The sequence below is a fragment of the Salvelinus sp. IW2-2015 genome, linkage group LG4q.1:29 (genome assembly GCF_002910315.2).
Source record: "Salvelinus sp. IW2-2015 linkage group LG4q.1:29, ASM291031v2, whole genome shotgun sequence".
NCBI lineage: Eukaryota > Metazoa > Chordata > Actinopteri > Salmoniformes > Salmonidae > Salvelinus > Salvelinus sp. IW2-2015.
In genome coordinates this window covers 16,836,105-16,858,334 of record NC_036842.1, presented here as the reverse complement: position 1 = coordinate 16,858,334, position 22,230 = coordinate 16,836,105, and the positions used below count along the sequence as shown (strand labels likewise).

Sequence of the window (22,230 nt, the reverse complement as noted above, 5' to 3'; positions counted from 1 at the left end):
CGCCACGTATCTTCCCCTCTACCCAGACAGATGGTAACAGAGAAAAATAAAGTTGGGAGGGCTCCCATGGTGGGCTCTGCTACAGTACATGAAATGTTTATTTTTCAACTGATATATATATATATTAAAACTAGTTATTCAACCACTCGACACATTTCTTGTTAACAAACTATAGTTTTGGCAAGTCAGTTAGGACATCTACTTTGTGCATGACACAAGTAATTTTTCCAACAATTGTTTACAGATAGATTTCAATTATAATTCACTGTATCACAATTCCAGTGGGTCAGAAGTTTACATACACTAAGTTGACTGTGCCTTTAAACAGCTTGGAAAAATCCAGAAAATTATGTCATGGCTTTAGAAGCTTCTGAGAGGCTAATTGACATCATTTGAGTCAATTGGAGTTGTACCTGAGGATGTATTTCAAGGCCTACCTTCAAACTCAGTGCCTCTTTGCTTGACATCATGGGAAAATCAAAAGAAATCAGCCAAGACCTCAGAAAAAAAATTGTAGACCTCCACGAGTCTGGTTCATCCTTGGGAGCAATTTCCAAAATCCTGAAGGTACCACGTTCATCTGTACAAACAATAGTACGCAAGTATAACACCAGGGGACCACGCAGCAGTCATACCGCTCAGGAAGGAGACGCGTTCTGTCTCCTAGAGATGAACTTACTTTGGTGCAAAAAGTGCAAATCAATCCCAGAACAGCAAAAGACCTTGTGAAGATGCTGGAGGAAACAGGTACACAAGTATCTATGTCTACAGTAAAACGAGTCCTATATCGACATAACCTGAAAGGCCGCTCAGCAAGGAAGAAACCACTGCTCCAAAACCACCATAAAAAAGCCAGACTACGGTTTGCAACTGCACATGGGGTCAAATATCATACTTTTTGGAGAAATGTCCTCTGGTCTGATGAAACAAAAATAGAACTGTTTGGCCATAATGACCATTGTTATGTTCGGAGGAAAAGGGGGGATGCTTGCAAGCTGAAGAATACCATCCCAACCGTGAAGCACGGGGGTGGCAGCATCATGTTGTGGGGGTGCTTTGCTGCAGGAGGGACTGATGCACTTCACAAAATAGATGGCATCATGAAGATGAAAAATGTGGATATATTGAAGCAACAGTTCAAGACATCAGTCAGGAAGTTAAAGCTTGGTCGCAAATGGGTCTTCCAAGTGGACAATGACACCAAGCATACTTCCAAAGTTGTGGCAAAATGGCTTAAGGACAACAAAGTCAAGGTATTGGAGTGGCCACAAAACCCTGACCTCAATCCTATAGAACATTTGTGGGCAGAATTGAAAAAGCGTGTGCGAGCAAGGAGGCCTACAAACCTGACTCAGTTACACCAGCTCTGTCAGGAGGAATGGGCCAAAATTCATCCATCTTATTGTGGGGAGCTTGTGGAAGTCTACCCGAAACGTTTGACCAAAGTTAAACAGTTTAAAGGCAATGCTACCAAATACTAATTGAGTGTATGTAAACTTCTGACCCACTGGGAATGTGATGACAGAAATAAAAGCTGAAATAAATCACTCTATTATTCAGAAATTTCACATTCTTAAAATAAAGTGGTGTTCCTAACTGACCTAAAACAGGGAATTTTTACTTGGATTAAATGTCAGAAATTGTGACACTAGATAGATAGGTGTATACATATACAGTAGTATACCTATGATGAAAATTACAGGCCTCTCTCATCTTTTTAAGTGGGAGAACTTGCACAATTGGTGGCTGACTAAATACTTTTTTACCCCACTGTATACACACACACACACACACACACACACACACATATAAACTAAATAAAATAAATCATTTGTAAAAATCCAAATAACTTTACAGATCTTCATTGTAAAGTGTTTAAACACCGTTTCCCATGCTTGTTCAATGAACCATAAACAATTAATGAATATTCACCTGTGGAACGGTCATTTTGTTATTTTTACCAATCAGTGCCATTCTTTGTGAGGCATTGGAAAACTTCCCTGGTCTTTGTGGTTGAATCTCTGTTTGAAATTCCCTACACGACTGAGGAACCTTACAGATAATTGCATGTGTGGGGTACAGAGATGAGGTAGTCATTCATAAAAATCATGTTAACCCCTATTATTGCACACACAGTGCGTCCATGCAACTTATGTGATTTTTTAAGCAAATGTTTACTCCTGAACTTATTTAGGCTTGCCATAAATTGGGTTGAATACTTGACACAAGACATTTCAACTTTTCATTTTTTATTAATTTGTCTAAAAACAAAATTCCACTTTGACATTATGGGGTATTAGGTGTCGATTAATGATAAAATCTCAATGTAATACCTTTTATATTCAGTCTATCAGAAAACAAAATGTGGAAAAAGTCAAGGGTGGGAATACTTTTTGAAGGCAATGTATGTGACCTTGAGCATGGACTGAAATATCCATGGTGACAGAGTTAGATAGCAGATTTTTGGAGGTGTGTTTCGTGTAGCTTTTTCCATTGGTTATGGTTATGTGCACAGCCAGATAAACTACCCAACTGATAGCTTATTGATAACTGATACACTTCTCCTCAATTGATCTTTCCATTGTGGACAATAACGGGAAAGATCACTGCTCAACGTAAAAGGGAAACTTCCCAATTTTTCAACTTCATATTCATCTCCAGCACCACCCCAACATCATGTGAAAACAGCCCATTTCTATGGTAAAAAAATTAGAAAGATAAGTGTTTCCAATGACAACCAATTAGTAGGCAATGCCTACTCACAATTGGTCAAAAATCACATGATGCACACCGCTGATGTCATTGAAAACACAGTTGAAGTCAGAAGTTTACATACACCTTAGCCAAATACATTTAAACTCAGTTTTTCAATTCCCCGTCTTAGGTCAGTTAGGACTTGTTTTACTGTGGATATAGACACTTTTGTACCCGTTTCCTCCAGCATCTTCACAAGGTCCTTTGCTGTTGTTCTGGGATTGATTAGCACTTTTCTCACAAAGTAAGTTCCTTTCTAGGAGACAGAACGCGTCTCCTTCCTGAGCGGTATGACGGCTGCGTGGTCCCATGGTGTTTATACTTGCGTACTATTGTTTTGTTTGTACAGATGTACCTTCAGGCGTTTGGAAATTGCTCCCAAGGATGAACCAGACACGTGGAGGTCTACAGATATTTTTCTGAGGTCTTGGCTGATTTCTTTTGATTTTCCCATGATGGCAAGCAGAGGCACTGAGTTTGAAGGTAGGCCTGAAATACATACACAGGTACAACTCCAATTGAATCAAATTATGTCAATTAGCCTATCAGAAGCTTCTAAAGCCATGACATAATTTCCTGGAATTTTCCAAGCTGTTTAAAGGCACAGTCAACTTAGTGTATGTAAACTTCTGACCCACTGCAATTATGATACAGTGAATTATAAGTGAAATAACCTGTCTGTAAACAATTGTTGGAAAAATTACTGGTGTCTTGGTGTCATGCACAAAGTATATGTCCTAACCAACTTTCCAAAACTATAGTTTGTTAACAAGAAATTTGTGGAGTGGTTGAAAAACGAGTTTTATTGACTCCAACCTAAGTGTATGTAAACTTCCGACTTCAACTGTATATTCTTCGTAACAAAACATAGAAACACACCATTTTCAAATACTGTATGTTGATGTTGGGGTGGTGCTGGAGATGAATATGAAGTATCCCTTTTAACATATTCATTGACACTAATTTGGAAACATAAAAAAATACACACAATTGTATGTTTTTACAGTGAATTAAGCAAGTTTGTACAATTCCACAGTTCATTTCTGTCAGGGTAGGTATGGACATTTTCCATTCTCACATATAATCCAGCATCTCTGTCTCCATCTCATTGTCACTTCCCTCTGAGGGATGAAACTCATCTTCCTCCTCTTCATCATCATCGTCTCCACTCTCTGGGGCCTTTTGCCTGGTAGCAAAACTTTCAGGCCCAGAAGGGTATGGTGCTACAGAAAACACATATACAATGTATCAATGATGGATGTCGTAGACAAAACTTCAATATTAATTTGTTAAAGAACCCCACCAGAGGGCAATGCCGCCCTTATTAATGTAATTCCTGTCCTATAGCAGAAAGAATGATGCAGGCTGCTAATACATATTCACGAATTAGGGGTGGCTACGGTGGTGATTTCCGTGTGGAGTGGAGAAATAATAACAAGAATGGCACTGACAGCTATCAGTGTAGCTAGCTAGCATACTAACCGTACGTTGCTAGCTAATGTTATCAGTTGTTGCTACACCGTATTGAAAGATTAGCTAACTGGCTAGACTATGGCTTGTTCTGGAGCTGGATTCTTCATAAGCATTTAGGGAAAACTTTGCCATAGATGGATAGGGGAAACCAGTATCTTTGACTTTGCCATCTATTGTTATCTCCAAAGTTCTGGCATCTTCCATAAATTGCTGCCGCAAATCCGGATAGACAAATATTAAGTGGTTTCGACTAGAGATGCGTTTTCTACATTGTAATTAACACAGTGCAACGTTTGGTAGGCTGCTAACAGGCTATTTTATTTAACTAGGCAAGTCGGTTAAGAATAAATTCTTACTTGATGATGGCCTACCCCGGCCAAACCCTAACGACGCTGGGCCAATTGTGCACTGCCCTACGGGACTCCCAATCATGGCCGGTTGTGATACAGCCTAGAATCGAACCAGGCTCTGTTATCTCTAGCACTGAGATGCAGTGCCTTAGATCACTGCGACACTCGGGATCCCTGCGTCGTCAGCCCGTGCTCATGCCATGTTCCTCAAAGCTGGGGGAAGTGAAATGATGGGCTACAATGACTTTGCTCATGACGCACGCCGCAAATTATATGGAACAACACATTGAGCGCATCGGACACGAAACACCAATGCAAATGTAACAGCAGCAGAAAATAGAAGTTTGTGGATTTTTTTCCACGGGTGACTTTTCATTATAGGATAGACACTTGTGATTCTAGTTGCACCAATCAAAGTAGTGGAGCATGGTCAAAACCATTAATCTTGGGGTGATGGGGTTCCAAAATGCAGTCATATCACATGCAATTTTACCAAATATACAGTACCTTCAGAAAGCATTCACACCCCTTGATTTTTTTCCACATTTTGTTGTGTTACAGAGTGGGATTAAAATGGATTTGTCATTTTTTGTCAACGATCTACACAAAATACTCTAATGTCAAGGTGGAAGAGAAATTCTAACATTTTTTTTTTTTTTTAAATGCATGAAAAATAAAAACACTAATGTATCTTGATTACATAAGTATTCAACCCCCTGAGTCAATCCATGTTAGAATCACCTTTCACAGCGATTACAGCTGTGAGTCTTTCTGGGTAAGTCTCTAAGAGCTTTGCACACCTGGATTGTACAATATTTGCACATTATTATTATTTTTTAATTCAATCAAGCTCTGTCAAGTTGGTTGTTGATCATTGCAAGACAGCCATTTTTAAGTCTTGCCATTAATTTTCAAGCCGATTTAAGTCAACTGTAACTAGGCCACTCAGGAACATTCAATGTCGTATTGGTAAGCAACTCCAGTGTATATTTGTCCATATTATTGTTCTGCTGAAAGGTGAATTTGTCGCTTTGTATTGAGGACATGAAGTTTGTTTCTTTGCAGTTTTACTTTAGTCCCTTATTGAAAACAGGATGCACGTTTTGGAATATTTTTTATTCTGTATAGGTGTCCTTTTTTTCCACTCTGTCAATTAGGTTAGTATTTTGGAGTAACTATAATGTTGTTGATCCATCCAGTTCTCTCCCATCGCAGCCTTTAAACTCTGTAACTGCTTTAAAGTCACCACTGGCCTCATGGTGAAATCCCTGAGCAGTTTCCTTTCTCTCCGGCAACTGAGTTAGGAAGGACACCTGTATCTTTGTAGTGACTGGGTGTATTGATACACCATCCAAAGAGTAATTAATAACTTGCTCAAAGGGATATTCAATGTCTGCTTTAAAAAAAGACTTGAATCGACTGAGGGATTTTACAGATAATTGTGTGTGGGGTACAGAGATGAGGTAGTCATTCAAAAATGTTAAGCACTATTAATGCAAACAGAGTGAGTCCATGCAACTTATGTGAGACTTGTTAAGCACATTTTTACTCCTGAACTTATTTTTTACTCCCTTTTTCTCCCCAATTTCATGGTATGCAATTATTAGTAGTTACTGTCTTGTCTCATCGCTACAACTCCCGTACGAGAGACAAAGGTCAAGAGCCATGCGCCCTCCAAAACACAACCCAACCAAGCCACACTGCTTCTTAATACAGCGCGCATCCAACCCGGAAGCCAGCCGTACCAATGTGTAGGAGGAAACACCCTTCACCTAGCGATCTGGTCAGCGTGCACTGCGCCCGGCCCGCCACAGGAGTCACTAGTGCGCGATGAGACAAGGATATCCCTACCGGCCAAACCCTCCCTAACCCAGACAACGCTAGACCAATTGTGGGTGGACCTCCCGGTCGCGGCCGGCTGCGACAGAGCCTGGGCTCGAACCCAGAGTCTCTGCGATGCAGTGCCTTAGACCAACGCGCCACCCGGGAGGCCCCCTCCTGAACTTATTTAGGCTTGCCATAACAAAGGGGTACTTATACTTATTGACTCAAGACATTTTAGCTTTCCATTTGTAAATTAATTTCACTTTGAGATTATGGGGTATTGTGTGTAGGGCTGTGGTGGTCACAAATTTGTGTCAGCTGGTGATTGTCAAGCAAATAACTGTTCGTCTCAAGGTAATTGACCGTTAATTAACAAAAAACACATTTAGCATCTCCTGGCTTCCTACAAGCCACTGATGCAGACCTTTGGAAGATCTACATTGTTAAAAAGCCTAATAAATCAATGTAATATAGCCTACATCTTCACAATAAATCCATTATTTATTTTAGACAGATCTAAAGAAGCATGATATGAAGAAAATGTAGTCTATTTCAGAAGAAAATAATAGCATACGCCGAGTCATCCTTATGTTAAGCTATGCCAAATGGCGGTGGGCTACACTAGTTCATTTAGCAGACAAGATTAGCTTATAATTCCGAGGCATTATTTTATAGTATGAAGAATACAATTGAACAAAAATATAAAAATATCAATATTTTGTCCAAACGATGAGGGAGAGCCCACATGCGGCTATTCTGTGTTGAGTGGTTAACAAAGACATACGTAGTCCTATATGCTTAATTTTGAGTTATTAATATAACTTTAGTTGTTCTACAAATGTTGGGCTATATGTTTTGATTTTTAATACATTGTAAAGCTGCATGATGAGACTAATGATGATTTGAAAAAAAGTAACTTGAAAAGGCATGAGCTCTGCTTTGTTTTTGCACAGGCTGTATACACTCCAATAGTCTCTCATTCACAATTTGACAAGCACTTGATAATGCCTCAAATTTTACGGTGGCATTTATGCCTTTTGCGGCCTGGAGTGCTGCGTTGTGCCCTTCTCCCGGAGTGCTGCACAATGTGAAGCGCCTCTCACTCACATGGCTCTCCATCACGTGATCGGGTCTTTCTCACAGGCTACAAGCGAAGACAGACACATCGGGGACGCAACTGCGCGCATCCTTATCCAATTCCGAGGTACATATTGAAGATACTAGAAGAACTGTCCACATCTACTTTTCATCAGCTAACAAGATGAGTAGGCCTAACGAACAGCAAAAACACTAGCCTATGTCAATCTACTATCCCACATAGTCCAAAAGTCAACCTATTCTATTCTCTGCAATAAATAAATATTCCAAACATAGTTGTGGGGTGCAGTTTTGGGGTGCAATAAATGGCAAATTAATACAACCACAAGCATAAAAATGTAATATTTACGCAATGGCTGAAGCAACAGATAAGAACGTTTAGCTTAAAATGTTGATAAACTATTAGGCTATTTCTTCACATTATAAGCGCAGCAGTGTGCACATGGCAGTAGGCTATTAGCGCAAATATTCCATTCGCGGGAAAACACCCTTATCAAAAGGGACCGCAAATGCGATTATGTTTTTATTATTAAAGGTGCATTTTTATGGTGAAAATTATCTTCCCCAAACTTGAGTCACGCGCTGCTTATGTATGCCAGTTAGGCTCTAAACCTTTGTAAAGCTGATTAATGTGCTTAATTTTAAGAAGTTATTTGGCCACTTTAGTTGTGATACAAACCTTATCAAAACATATAGGCCTACGGGCTAGGCTACATGAGGAGTGTGACTATGATTCGAAAAAGTCGCAAAAAAAGGTACTTTCTTATGCTGGGCATCATTCACAAGTGATAATATTAATTCACAAGTGATAGGCTAATATTGTCACCCATCAGAGTATTCTTGAATTAATCTTGTCTTTACATATACTATGTGTGTAATTTGTTTTGATTTAGAATTGACCATTATCATGCACCTGTCTCGAAACAGGGGCAGGGGAAAAAATACATGTAATCTATGCACCTAAATAGCGAATGGAGGATGCTTTTCCTGTGGTTCATTTCTATGCCAGCCAGGTAGGCTATACTCTTGTTGTAACGATAAACAATGTGCTTAATATTAGGAAAGTTGAAAAAAATACACATTTGCATTGATGTCTGAGTGATTAGAGGGACAATAGAGTGCTGAGTACCAGGCAGTTTGCAAGTTTGTTAGGCTACTAATGACCATCAGCAGCATCAGAGCTTGGAGAAGACTAATTACAGTGACTAAACGGTCACATGGAATTTGACTGCTTACATGACTCGTGACCGCTAGTGTGGCGGTAATACGGTCACCGCAACAGCACTAATTGTGTGTAGGCCAGTGACAAACAATCTACATTTAATCAATTTGAAATTCAGGCTGTAATACACAACAAAATGTGGAAAAAGTTAAGGGGTATGAATACTTTCTGAAGGCACTGTATATTTTTTATACAGATTAACGCAAAAATAAGTGACATTTGACAAATTATCCAAAGGATTATCATAATTTGCTGGTAAAAAAGTGGAGGTTCAAAAACATACGTTTACAGACCCGATTTATATTGCCTGCGTAGAGGACGAACTGTGCAGGTATTTCTGATTAATAAACAATGACATTCTGGTGGGTGGTAATATTAAAATAAAAACAGCCCTGAAAAGAAACGTAGGGAGAAAACTATTAGCACCTCATAGCATAGGGAAAACACACAGCACTGGCATGGAAAATATCCGAAGTTAACACTTCAACACCAGATACAGTGCATTCGGAAAGTATTCCGGCCCCTTGACTTTTTCCACATTTTGTTACAGTACAGCCTTGTTCTAAAATTTATTAAATAAAAAAAAACTATCCTCATCAATCTACACACAATACCCCATAATGACAAAGCGAAACGAAAACAGGTTGTTAGTAACAGTTTTATCCCAGTCTTTGAAATTCTCCTGCACTTCAACCCACACTCAAAAACACCTGTTTTAAATAACTATTCCCCATGGACTGGTTTCTGACCCACTCCCTGGTTTGATTCCAAGCCAGGTTGGCCATAGGAGTGCTACGTCGGTGTTACAGAGAGAGGTCTTAGCTGGCCTCTTGGCGCGGATGACCTGTTTGATCATGTAGGACATGATATCTCGGAGGTCATCAGAGGTGTGGGACAGACACCAGCCGTCCCTCTCGTCACACTCCTCCTCCTGGCCATCGTTCCGATGAACCACGTTTCTTATGCTGAGCCAGGAGCAAGGAGCCAGAAGCATTAGACACAAACAGACAACAAAATGCAGAGATCTTTGCCACTTCTACTCTATGGGCAATTCCAAACAAGATAGGCCCAAAGATATTTCTGATGTTTTGGATCTTTCCATAGAAAGGTCATTTGGGGGAAGGATGTTAGGCATATCTTTGAAGTCTGTATCCACAATGATTATTGAGAAATAATTGACCAAAGTTGGGAAATGCATGACATTTTGGCCTTACCCATAAACAAAAATACAAACGCAACATGTAAAGTGTTGGTCACATGTTCATGACCTGAAATAAAAGATCCCAGAAATGTTCCATACCCACAAAAAGCTTATTTCTCTCAAATTTTGGACACTAATGTGTTTACATCCCTGTTAGTGAGTATTTCTCCTTTGCCAAGATAATCCATCCACCTGACAGGTGTGGCATACAAGAAGCTGATTAAACAGCCTGATCATTACACAGGTGCACCTTGTGCTGGGGACAATAAAAGGCCACTAAAATGCGCAGTTGTCACAACACAATGCCTCAAGTTTGAGGGAGCTTACAATTTTCACGCTGACTGCAGGAATGTCCACCAGAGCTGTTGCCAGAGAATTGAATGTTCAGAATTTGGCAGTATGTCCAACCGGCCTCAAAACCGCAGACCACGTGTACCCATGCCAGCCCAGGTTTCTTCAGCTGCGGGATCGTCTGAGACCAGCTACCCAGACAGCTGATGAAACTGAGGAGTATTTCTGTCTGTAATAAAGCCCTTATGTGGGGAAAAACACATTCTGATTGGCTGGGCCTGGCTCCCCAGTGGCTGGGCCTATGCCTTCCCAGGCCCACCCATGGCTGCGCCCCTGCCCAGTCAGAATTTATTTAAATTGACTGATATCCTTATATGAACTGTACCTCAGTAAAACTATTGAAATTGTTGCATGTTGCATTTATATTTTTGTTCAGTAGACATAGCCATTATTGGTGTCATTTGAAACATTTTCTTAACATCATAACTGTTAAGGTGTCTTAAGATGAATGCACTAACTGTTGCTCTGGATAAGAGCTGCTAAATTACTAAAATGTAAATAAATATCTTTGGCCAATCTCTTATGGAATCGCCCTTATTCCATGTTGGATCCTACCTCTGCACGTCCAAATCACAGAGCTGATAGCACATCTGCCTTTGCGGGGGCAGGGTCCCATCTCGAAATATGTACGACGACTCCTGGACAAAAAGGAGACAGGGTAGAGGCCAGTTAGCATGTGAGGTTTTATTACTGTGTCATTATTCTTATAAGTACAGTGTAACATGTAGAGCGTGTGAGTAAGTTGTGGGGAAGTCTTTGGTCCAATAACTTGAGCTGGTACCTGGTTATATTAGTGTTATGGCCCCCGGAGGCTAAATCTGTAACATTAGCAGCCTGGGGACCTATACAACAAAGAGGGACATTAGCGAGACAATCATCACTAAGACACACACAGTCACAGTCTCACACACACACGCCCAGTTGCTCACTTGCTTTGTTGAGTGTGATTGGCAGGGTATAGTTGAACGTGCTCCTCTTGGCCTTCACTGGCATGTCATTTATAGTATATCCTAAAGACAGTCACAGGGGGGAAACAGACAGGGTCTCATAAAACAAAGCATGAGGACTGTATTAACAAAGACTGTGGGATTAAATTGTATAGAGTCCCTTACGATTAGTTTGAACCAAACCTCCACCCTGCCCCCACTCCTCACCGTGCTTGGTACTGCAGCGGATCCTGAAGTCCAGCACCTGGTATTTCTTGGCCTCTGTTGTCTTGCGAGGGTCGTAGCCAAACCTCACCCAGAGGCTCCTCCAAGGGCCTGTCACCTTAGGGGAAACACACATGTCAGGTTTGGATGAAATTTGAGTTTATTATGAAGAATTTGCTTTAATTTTATATCCTACTGACTAAATAAGTCACTTTTTGTTTCTCTTCACTTTCTCCTTCTCCCCGTCAACCACTTCACAAGAGTTTCATTTGAAGTGAATTCTGGAATTGAACAGGACATGGCATGTAAATTGAGAGATGTCGGGGTCCCAATTTTTTGGGCCAGAATTTCTGCCGGCACCGCCCCGAATCCCATGACACAACCTTAAGTCAAAATCAGTATGTTTCAATTTTAACATCAACAAATAACCTTCAATTCATTCAAATGTAAATTCTTTAATCAAAAGTGAGAGAAGTAATAAATACATGTACTCAAATTGTCTTTCAAATTATCAAAAAAAAAGTTTGTATATTGTCCCATACTCTTAATTATTATCCAACTTTTTTACATGGTGACACCATTGCAATTTCCAATACCCCGACTTTGAATACCACTGGCGGTCTAGATCTCCTCACCATGTAGTAGGCCACGATAGGGAGCAGCAGCTTCAGTTTATCAGGGTGGATGTCCAGGTTGGCCTTGACCGAGTTCCGGGACCAGATGGGCCGGCTCTCAAACATCTACACACAATGTGGTTGGGGAAAAGATAACACAGAGGGGACATCAAAGCAATGTACGCAACATTATTAAGTAACACTTTATATGTGTACATTTTCTATGGGCATATACTGTACAAACATCATCTTTATATGGAGATGTAAAGAGTATAGGCTAAATCATAGAGTTAAAATACAAACTAGCCTATGGGCTAACACTCAAGTAAACGCTTCGGTCTTGAAATAGCATTAGGGGAAAAAAGAAAGGCTCAAACTGAAAAAAAAATATTTTCCTTTGCATCTGTGATTAACGCATCAGTGTTAAACCTTTTAAAGGATCGTACCCTTTTTGTCAATTTTCGCCTAAAATGACATACACAAATCTAACTGCCTGTAGCTCAGGACCTGAAGCAAGAATATGCATATTCTTGATATCATTTGAAAGGAAACACTTTGAAGTTTGTGGAAATGTGAACTTAATGTCAGAGAATATGACACATTAGATCTGGTAAAAGAAAATACAAACAAAAAAACATGTTTTCTATTTTTTGGGTTTGTTCCATTATCTTTGAAATGCAAGACAACTTTCAGATTGGAATCTATGTGTAATTTAGATTTTGCCCATCAGATAGCAGCAGTGTGTGTGAAAAGCTTCAGACTGATCCAGGGAAGAATTACATTACTGCACAATATTTTGTATCAAGTCTGCCAGGAGTTTGCCCAAATGTGCCGAATTGGTCAATTGATACATTTCCAAGTACTTAACTATAGAGAACATACAGAAATGCTATGGTAATAAAAAAAAAAATAGGTTTACACACTCCCAGGAATGTCACACATGATCGATCATTAGCTTATACACTAACTGTCACACATCTAGATGGCCGGGCGGGTGGGTATGGAGCCAGAGACAGCAGAGGGGTCAAACTGTAGAGCCCAGTTCCTACATTTGAACATAAAAATTGACTTGATCAAACAAACCTACGCTACATTCTGGGACCCTCAGGATGACAAATCAGAGCAAGATTACTGAATGTAAGTACATTATTTACCTTCAGAGGTGAATGTATCAAACCAGTTGCCGTGATAAGTTTTTTGTAGTTGTCCACTCCTCAAACAATAGCATGGTATTTTTTCACTGTAATAGCTACTGTTAATTGGACATGTCATTCTAATCACATTAGCGCACGTTAGCAACAACCGTCCCGGGTTTAGGGACACCGATTCCATAGTGGTTAAACAATAATACTAAAACTTTTTAAACGTGAAAACATCATCCCTTGTGTGTGACCAGTTCATGCAGACTTCACATCGGCTTGTGAAAAAAGTAACAGAGTAACAACCTCAGAAGCCCAATGCAAAGTATACTGACCTTATTAATTTGTTCCTCTGCGCCTTTATGTCACTGGGGTGAACACACACCCTCTTCCAGTTGAACTTCGCAGCCTCCAGGGGCTCCGTGGGGACATTCTTGTTGTCAAAGTTGAGGAAGATGGCGTTGTGAGGCCGACGGGCTCGACTCAAACCAATCAGATTATTCCTGGATACTGTCGGGGGTCAATAGCCTTCTCTGCATGGAAGACAAGTTCACAATGATTTTTAGCTAATATTCATCAATACAGACAGATATTTGCATGGCACCCCTATGGGTTGACTAATGGCCATATCTATTAGCACCTGCATCTTTATAACGGGCTTCCTGTCTTGCTCCTGTTGTTGAACACGTCGTTGTGTAACGTTATTGGGGGGGGAATTCTAATGCATTACTGCTGACACACTACATAACATGTTGATGTCCTTTGGCATATTTGTTTCTGAGCTTAACACACTACCTGTGATGAGGGTGAAACTGTGTGTAGTGTTGCTCACATGCCTGCCCCAGTGCCCCTGCTTACTTGTGTTGGATTTCAGGTCGGTAACTGTAGTCCACAGCACTGTCCAGGCGAGAGAAGATGGGTGAAGGAATGAAGAGGGGCACAGGCTGCTCAAAGAACTCATTATTCTCCGCTTTACGCAAGAGTATCTTATTGTAGAGGGATGTATGCGAGCTGTCCTTTGCTGAATGCACCGCAAGATACTGGAAGTCAGCCATCCCTGCAACAATAAACAATGTACAACTTACATCAACAAATACACAATGAAAAGTTATAACAGCACAGATCAAAGTAGGGAGGCAATGGAAAGGAATCATACAGTGATATAATGGGGTCAAGTGTTTGGGTTTAGGAAGTTGAACCTTGGAATTTGTATGTTGTCTCAATGACTCCCAGGATGTCCATGTTGATTTGAGATTCCTTGGGGTTGCCTTTGCGCAAAATCCTTTTCACGTGCAGTAGCAGGTTGGTGGATGGGAAACGATTTCCACAGACAGGGTGGCAGAACGGGTCCTTGGGACGAAAGCGCAGCTCCAACCGCCTGCTGGGGTCAGCATAGGTCTGTAGAGAAACATTTCCTGTTTAGTTCATCACAGTCAGCAGACCAATACAAATGGTGGTGGTGAGTATGGGAACAACAACATATCATGTAAGCAGGTTTGCATAGCTGCACTATCACCTCAGTTAGTACAGTAAACAAATACGGTGTGAATTATAACATAGCCAATCAGGACTAGCTAGCTATACATCCATAAACATTGCAAGCTGAGTAACAGCTATCAAGTGATTGACTAGTCGCGCATGCGTTGATTGACGTGTGTAGGTTGCTCACCTTGGACACCCCTTGTATACCCCCAATAGTTTCCAGCATATTGTCCACATTGGAGATAATCCCTGGATACTCCACACAAACGAGTCTATTGTCCTCTGATAGGGAAAGAGTCGCCGAGCTCCCAGGCACCCCACCGACAGTGGTAATTTCATCGCCTGCACTGCCCGAGCCTGACTGGCGCGTGCCGGTTATCGCTTTCATTGTAAAATTCAAATCGTCCAGCCCCGATGCTGCCATCTCACCTTTGGAGAAATAAATTTCACCGTTTGAGCCGAGTATGTTATTTAAATGCCCGTATGCTGGGTAATTAGAAACATAATTCACAGATAGAATTGTGGTTTTCTGGTTTGTATACAATTCAAACATTTCGACCAATAAACTCCTACGGGTGGAAACAATTGGACCTGTTTAAAGTTCCGACCAAATAATGAGAATTGTTAGACCTGGATGAATTTAGCAATTGAAGCTGTAGGCCTATCAGTATGTTTGATGTCAGACCATAGTTTGTTTTGTTAAAATAAAACCCCAGGTATAATCGAAAAATTGTGTTAAAGAGGTTATATTTCGTGCTAGAACTCACCTCAACCTCTAGACCTAAAGTGTGTAAAGCAATTTTAAGCCAAACGGGGCCAGTAGAGAGCCAGACTAGCTACAAGGATAAACCACATAGAACAATGAGCCAGATATGTAACCGGATGTATAAATGTTAAGCATACGGTTGGCGTTTCCACTCACTATCAAATATGGTGATGAGAGGAAGTCCAGTTGCCGGAAGTGGGAATAGATGGACCATATGGATTTTTGCCGACATTCTGCTAATTCTCTAATCTGTGAAACATTTTATCTCCGTAAACTTTTTTGTTACCAAAACTAGAATCAGTTAAAAAACAGAGTGGACTGCGTTTGGTAGACTTTACACTTTGCCAGTAATTTTTTGTTGTTGCGTTGTTTAGAACGAGTGCAAGGGTAAATTTAATTATTGCACATAGTGTATGAATTGCAATACATAACATATCATACGAATTACAATTTGTAACATATCATACAAAGTGAATGATGAATTAATACATACCATACAAAATGTAGTGTCTCGGATTTACGTACAGATTAATACGAAATGCTCTGAGACCACGTTGTCTGTGACATCCAAGGTTCTGAAATGGTATAGTCCTCAGATTTCCCTTTTATTTATTAGTAAAAAAAATAGACTAGGGGAGCATTGGTGTAGTGGTGCCTGGAGAAATGGGTATACTATAATTTTGTCCAAAATTTCACAATCAACCTGCCCRGTGAAGGAAAGGCGCCCTGTTTGAAAGATTTTGTGAGAAACATTGACATACACTCCGGAATTACCTAAAATTATAAATCCAATAAGAAGTGGTCTTTCACAGTCAGGCAAATCCAAGCTGTACTGTGCAAGTACGCTAACAGTAGGCCTACTGTCGAAACAGATGAATGAGGCTGTCAACAGAGTCAGAAAATCACAGGATTCAGATTTTTTTCTTTTTTCCCCCAGGTTTTTGCTCTCAAAGTCACACTTTTTTAAATAGAAAACAACCAAATTGGATGTTCTAAGTCCATAACAATGCTTAAAACGCATTACGAGACCATTTCTGAGCTCTGAGAAAAATCTAAGAAATGTTGATTTTTAAGTGCAGTTCAAATCAAAATGTATTTGTCGCATGCTTTGTAAACAAAAGTGTAGACTAACAGTGAAATGCTTAGGGTCATTCCCAAAAATACAGAGAGAAAAAAATATATATGATAGAAAAATAATAACACAAGGAATAAATGCACAATGAGTAACGATAACTTCGCTGTATACACAGGGTACCAGTACCGAATCGATGTGCAGGGGTACGTGTTAATTGAGGTAGATATGTACATATAGGTAGGGATAAAGTGACTAGGCAACAGGATAGATAATAAACAGTAACAGCAGCATACAGTGCCTTCGGAAAGTATTCAGACCCCTTGACTTTTTCAAAATGTTGTTACTTTACAGCCTTGTTCTAAAATGGATTAAATGTAATGCTTTTCCTCATCAATCTACACACAATACCCCATAATAACAAAGTGAAAACAGGTTTTTAGAATTTTTTCCAAATTTATTAAAAATAAAAAACATAAATACCTTATTGACATAAGTATTCAGACCCTTTGCTATGAGATTCGAAATTGAGCTCTTGTTTCCATTGATCATCCTTGAGATGTTTCTACAACTTGATTGGAGTCCACCCGTGGTAAATTCAATTGATTGGACATGATTTGGAAAGGCACACACCTGTCTATATAAGGTCCCACAGTGCACGTCAGAGCAAAAACTAAGCCATAAGGTCGAAGGAATTGTCCGTAGAGCTCCGACACAGGATTGTGTCAAGGCACAGATCTGGGGAAGGGTACCAAAACATTTCTGGGGCATTGAAGGTCCCCAAGAACACAGTGGCCTCCATTCTTAAATGGAAGAAGTTTGGAACCACCAAGACTCTTCCTAGAGCTGGCTGCATGTCCAAACTGAGCAATCGGGGTAGAAGGGCCTTGGTCAGAGAGGTGACCAAGAACCCGATGGTCACTCTGACAGAGCTCCAGAGTTCCTCTGTGGAGATGGGAGAACCTTCTAGAAGGACAACCATCTCTGCAGCACTCCACCAATCAGGCCTTTATGGTAGAGTGGCCAGACGGAAGCCACTCCTCAGTAAAATGCACATGACAGCCCGCTTGGAGTTTGCCAAAAGGCACCTAATGGACTCTCAGACCATGAGAAACAAGACTCTCTGGTCTGATGAAACCAAGATTGAACTCTTTGGCCTGAATGCCAAGCGTCATGTCTGGAGAAAACCTGGCACCATCCCTACGGTGAATCATGGTGGTGGCAGCATCATGCTGTGGGGATGTTTTTCAGCGGCAGGGACTTGGAGACTAGTCGGGATCGAGGGAAAGATGAGCTGAAAACCTGCTCCAGAGTGCTCAGGACCTCAGACTGGGGCGAAGGTTCACCTTCCAACAGGACAACAACCCTAAGCACACAGCCAAGTCAATGCAGGAGTGGCTTCGGGACAAGTTGGAAGGTCCTTGAGTGGCCCAGCCAGAGCTCGGACTTGTACCCGATCTAACATCTCTGGAGAGACCTGAAAATAGCTGTGCAGCAAAGCTCTCCATCCATCCTGACAGAGCTTGAGAGGATCTGCAGAGAAGAATGGGAGAAACTCCCAGATATAGGTGTGCCAAGCTTGTAGCGTCATACCCAAGAAGACTCAATGCTGTAATCGCTACCAAAGCTTTAACCTTTATTTATCTAGGCAAGCCAGTTAAGAACAAATTCTTATTTTACAATACCCCAGCCAAACCCTCCCCTAGCCCGGACGACGCTGGGCCAATTGTGCTTCGGCCTATGGGACTGAGTAAATGTGATATTTCAGTTGTTTATTTTTTTATTTAATACATTTTAGGATAAATCCGTAACATAACAAAATGTGGAAAAAGTCAAGGGGTCTGACTTCTTTCCGAATGCACTGTATAGTGTACATAGCTGGGCCAGAACGTTTACAAATAGGCCGATAGTTATTTAGGTCACAAGGGTCACCACCTTTGTGAAGGGGGAGTACATGGTTGCCTTCCAAACTTTGGGGATAGTACCAGATATAATCGTCAGGTTAAAATATGGGTTAAAGATTCAGCAATCAGGGGGGCAAAGAGCTGCAGCAAAAATGGATCAAGTATATCAGCCACAGTGTATGATTATACTTTTTTTTATACCAATCTTAATTAAGGCATCTAGCACATCAGAGATAGTAAATTGAGAGAAATGAAAATAAAGTTTCACTAGAAGTTGACAAGTTAACCGTCGAGTCAGCTAGAGGCTGGCAGAGGGAAGAGCTGTCGATTGACTGACCAGGGTCAACTATACCACCGTTTCTCTCAAATAAAAAGACTGCAGAGATAAAATTATTATTAAAAGTGTCACTTATCCCATTCTTCTCAGTTATGATGCCAGAGTCAGACAGGACTTGCTTAGGCAGGGAAGAAGCAGAATTTAGTGATAGACATTTCTGTCTACTTTTTTAAATTTCCACTTCTGTGCCTTTAGGGCATTATATAAGCTAATATGGTGTGACTCAAGATAAACAGTATATGTTTTCCATCGGCTTCTTGTTTTTTTGTAGCCTTGATGATGGCTGGTGTCCCTCGGATAGGCAGTCTTTTGTTTTGACCCCCTGTTTCAGTTGAACCACTTTATATTCATTCCAACTCAGTCAAAGTGTATGTTACAAATAACTACATTTCCCACCATCCCTGAAATGGAGAGGATATTGGTGTGACAGCTGTTTGAATAAGAATCCTAGTGCCATGCTTTTCTAGAGGAGAGTCAGATAAGACGTTTGTGCTTCCTGCATCGGGCCATATTATGAGGTTCTGTGCTTTGTGGGAGATGATGAGGCAGCGGAATAGGGCATGCTGGGAGTGACAATCTGTCATGTGGTGTGGTGGAGCTGGGGTGTCACACACAGTGGGATCTAGCAACTCTCTGTCTCTGGGTGCGTGCTGCCGAGCCCTGTGTCTCACAGATTACGCCTGTGTTGGGTGCTATCTCTGTCAAGGGACTGTTCACTCCTCCCTGTCTTGCCTCTGGCGTGTTCCGACTGTTACAGTGTGGTGCAGCCATGATAAGACTATAACACACACACCACGCCCGGCTTGCCCTTCAATGCCTGCTGCATGGCCCCAGATTTCACCCTCTCTCTTTCCACCTCTTTCTCGCTCTCTTTTTAATTTTTACTCTCTTTCTTGTTGATCCTGCTCAGTCATTCTCCCTCCCTTTTCATATTTTCTCCCTTCTCTTTCTCCCTCTCTCCTTGTCTCTCTCTCAATGCATCATGTACAGTCAGAAACCCATGTCTTGCAGCTGATTGTGTGGCGGTTGGAGAGACAACGCCATATTTGGATGACAAAGTGCCTCAGAGCTGTGGCTATGATGGCTGCTGTCACTATTTTCATTCTGATCCACCACACTCTTCCCCCTGCTAACTGTCAATCAACTGGTATCACCACCCTGTCACTCTTATACATGATCAGAGACCTACTTCCTGTGTCCAGACAAAATTAAGAAAGCTGCTGACAGCTGTCAGTTTCACTTCTCCTTTAGTTCACTGGTCTAATAGAATTGAGATTCAAGGCAAAACATGTAAAGGCCAAACTAAAGGAAGATATGAATGTAATATTAGCAAAGTAGACAACATCCAGCTTCAAGCCTCGTCAATGTTTTTCCTCTTCAGTCTTCCTAGCTGGGTCCTGGAGAAGAGCATGGCTTTACCTCCAATTGGATGCTTTACACAAACAAATAATCCACTCCCTGGATTTAAATACTGATTGTCCTTTATCTTGTCTTCGGTAATCTGTGTGTGTTAGGCTCGGCCTGGTCACACCACTCCCTATGTCTCTAGCTCTTTCCTACCATCCAGCTCCTGCCTCTGATGTCATAAACATGGATGAAAGGCTCTTTCCTTTAGCTGATTGAGAGTGGGGAAGTTCATATAGTTTGAGACGTGTAACTTAAAAAAAATWATTTATGGAGTCAATTCATACTTTCTATGGGTTTGTTTATGTCAAGCATTGCTAACTGTATATGATATTAAGATATGGCTGCACATGGATGTAATGGCTTCCATTGATTGAGACTGAGTAAATATTCAGTGCCTGCTAATTTAAGTGTCCTCAGTGGAGGGTTCCCATAAAATAGACCAGCCCATGGGAGACATCCGCTCTTCAGTATGTCTCCCCTAACATTTAGCCTCAGGTTGAAACACACTTTACCAGAGCACAGACCAGGGATATTTTGCATACTCATTTGGCAAGTTCAAATTCAACTCTGTGCCCCATTCTTCTGGCCTCTCTATCTACGTGTGTGTGTGTTGATGTGTGTGTGTGTGTGTGTGTGTGTGTGTGTGTGTGTGTGTGTGTGTGTGTGTGTGTGTGAGCTTGAGTTTGGTGTGGTTAGGTTTGAGACTGTGTGCAGATTATTGTTTTCCTGCATTACATGTTCTTGGCTGGGTAGAACAGATTTAGAGTTTTTTTTCTTTATTTCTGTTAATGTGTTGAGTCGGTTTCTGTTATCTGATTCCTCCATAAGCTCGCTGGCAAGGCAGCGGACATGGGCCTTTAGACTAAATAGTGCTGCACGATTGCTTTGTTGATTTCACCTTTTGTTTCATTCTCTGATAGTTTTAACATACATTTTACTTTTTATTAGCCTTTTTTATTTTCTGTGGATGCATCAAGTTCAAATGCGATTTTTGTTGAGCTGGAAGTGTTTAAACATTTTCAGATTTTAGCTTAACTTTGAGTGGACAGTTTAACATTGAAGTTCCAGAGAAACTTATAGTTTAGTACTTTGCAGGATTAGGATACCACGGTGCCTTAGGGCACAGGAGATGCAAATAAAGAGGGGGAGGAAACAGACAGAGAGAGAATCCCAGTCAAAGGTACCTGAGAAAGAAAAGGAGATAATAGAACCATCAAATACTGAATATATAATTACTTTTGAGAAGTTACTATATTGTGTTGTTTTAAAACCCTGCATTTTGTTGTACTGAATGATAAAAAGCACACATTCACACACCTGTATGTGAATGTTAAAAAGGGAAGTGCAGCTCAGGTGCGTGTGTGGACCTAGTCCCCAAATATCCCCCTTTTTACCCCCAGGCTAAGGTCTGGGTCACACCCCTCCTCTGCAGGACATATGTCCTGTTTGTTTAGGCCCGCCCGTCCTGCTCCTATCTCTGCCATTGGCTACCTGTGGAGGATTTTGATTTGCTCTGTATCCTCACACCAGGATGCAGCCCTAACTGTTCCTCCTGAGCACAACGGACCCCGTTGCCTAGGTAATATAAATACTAATTTGCATGGCACCACAGATTTGTTTACCAACTGTACCAGACAGTGGACAGGCTGCCTGTTTCATTCCGTACCAAGACACTGATTTCTGTGACAACTCCGCAACATAAACTCATACTGCTGTTGTGACCATGTCCATGTATATGTGTGTTGTATTTCTTACCTTCAGTAAGTATTCTTCATCACCTGAAATATCTTTCTTGGTAATTCTTCTGTGTATGGTTGTGTGGTTGTTAAACTCAGGTTTAAATTTGTTTTTGAGGCATAGCGACCTGAAAACTCTTATAATGGGATAGAGCATACAGTGGAACTTGAATACATATTAGTAATGCTTGGCCAGCTACTTCTATAGTATAAGACATATTTAACTAAGCAATGATCTGATTTGCCTGTAACAGCTTAAATGGCCTAACTGGATCTGGTGTTTGAGGAAGGTGGTGTCCTCATGAGAAGTGCAATGTGTTTGTCAAAGCAAACCCGTCAGAATGGATGG

At 41.0% G+C, this 22,230-nt stretch overlaps 1 protein-coding gene across 1 annotated transcript; it reads right to left on the bottom strand.

Annotated features, from left to right (window-relative positions):
- Positions 1-3,539: 3,539 nt before the first annotated feature.
- On the bottom strand, positions 3,540-15,409 carry gtf3c5 (general transcription factor IIIC, polypeptide 5). The gene is given in 11 exon segments (XM_070442004.1): positions 3,540-3,962; positions 9,550-9,686; positions 10,829-10,913; positions 11,044-11,115; positions 11,203-11,283; positions 11,428-11,542; positions 12,060-12,164; positions 13,509-13,710; positions 14,036-14,234; positions 14,377-14,575; positions 14,847-15,409. Coding segments are annotated over 11 exon segments (1,695 nt in total). The 5' UTR covers positions 15,213-15,409; the 3' UTR covers positions 3,540-3,828.
- Positions 15,410-22,230: the final 6,821 nt, after the last annotated feature.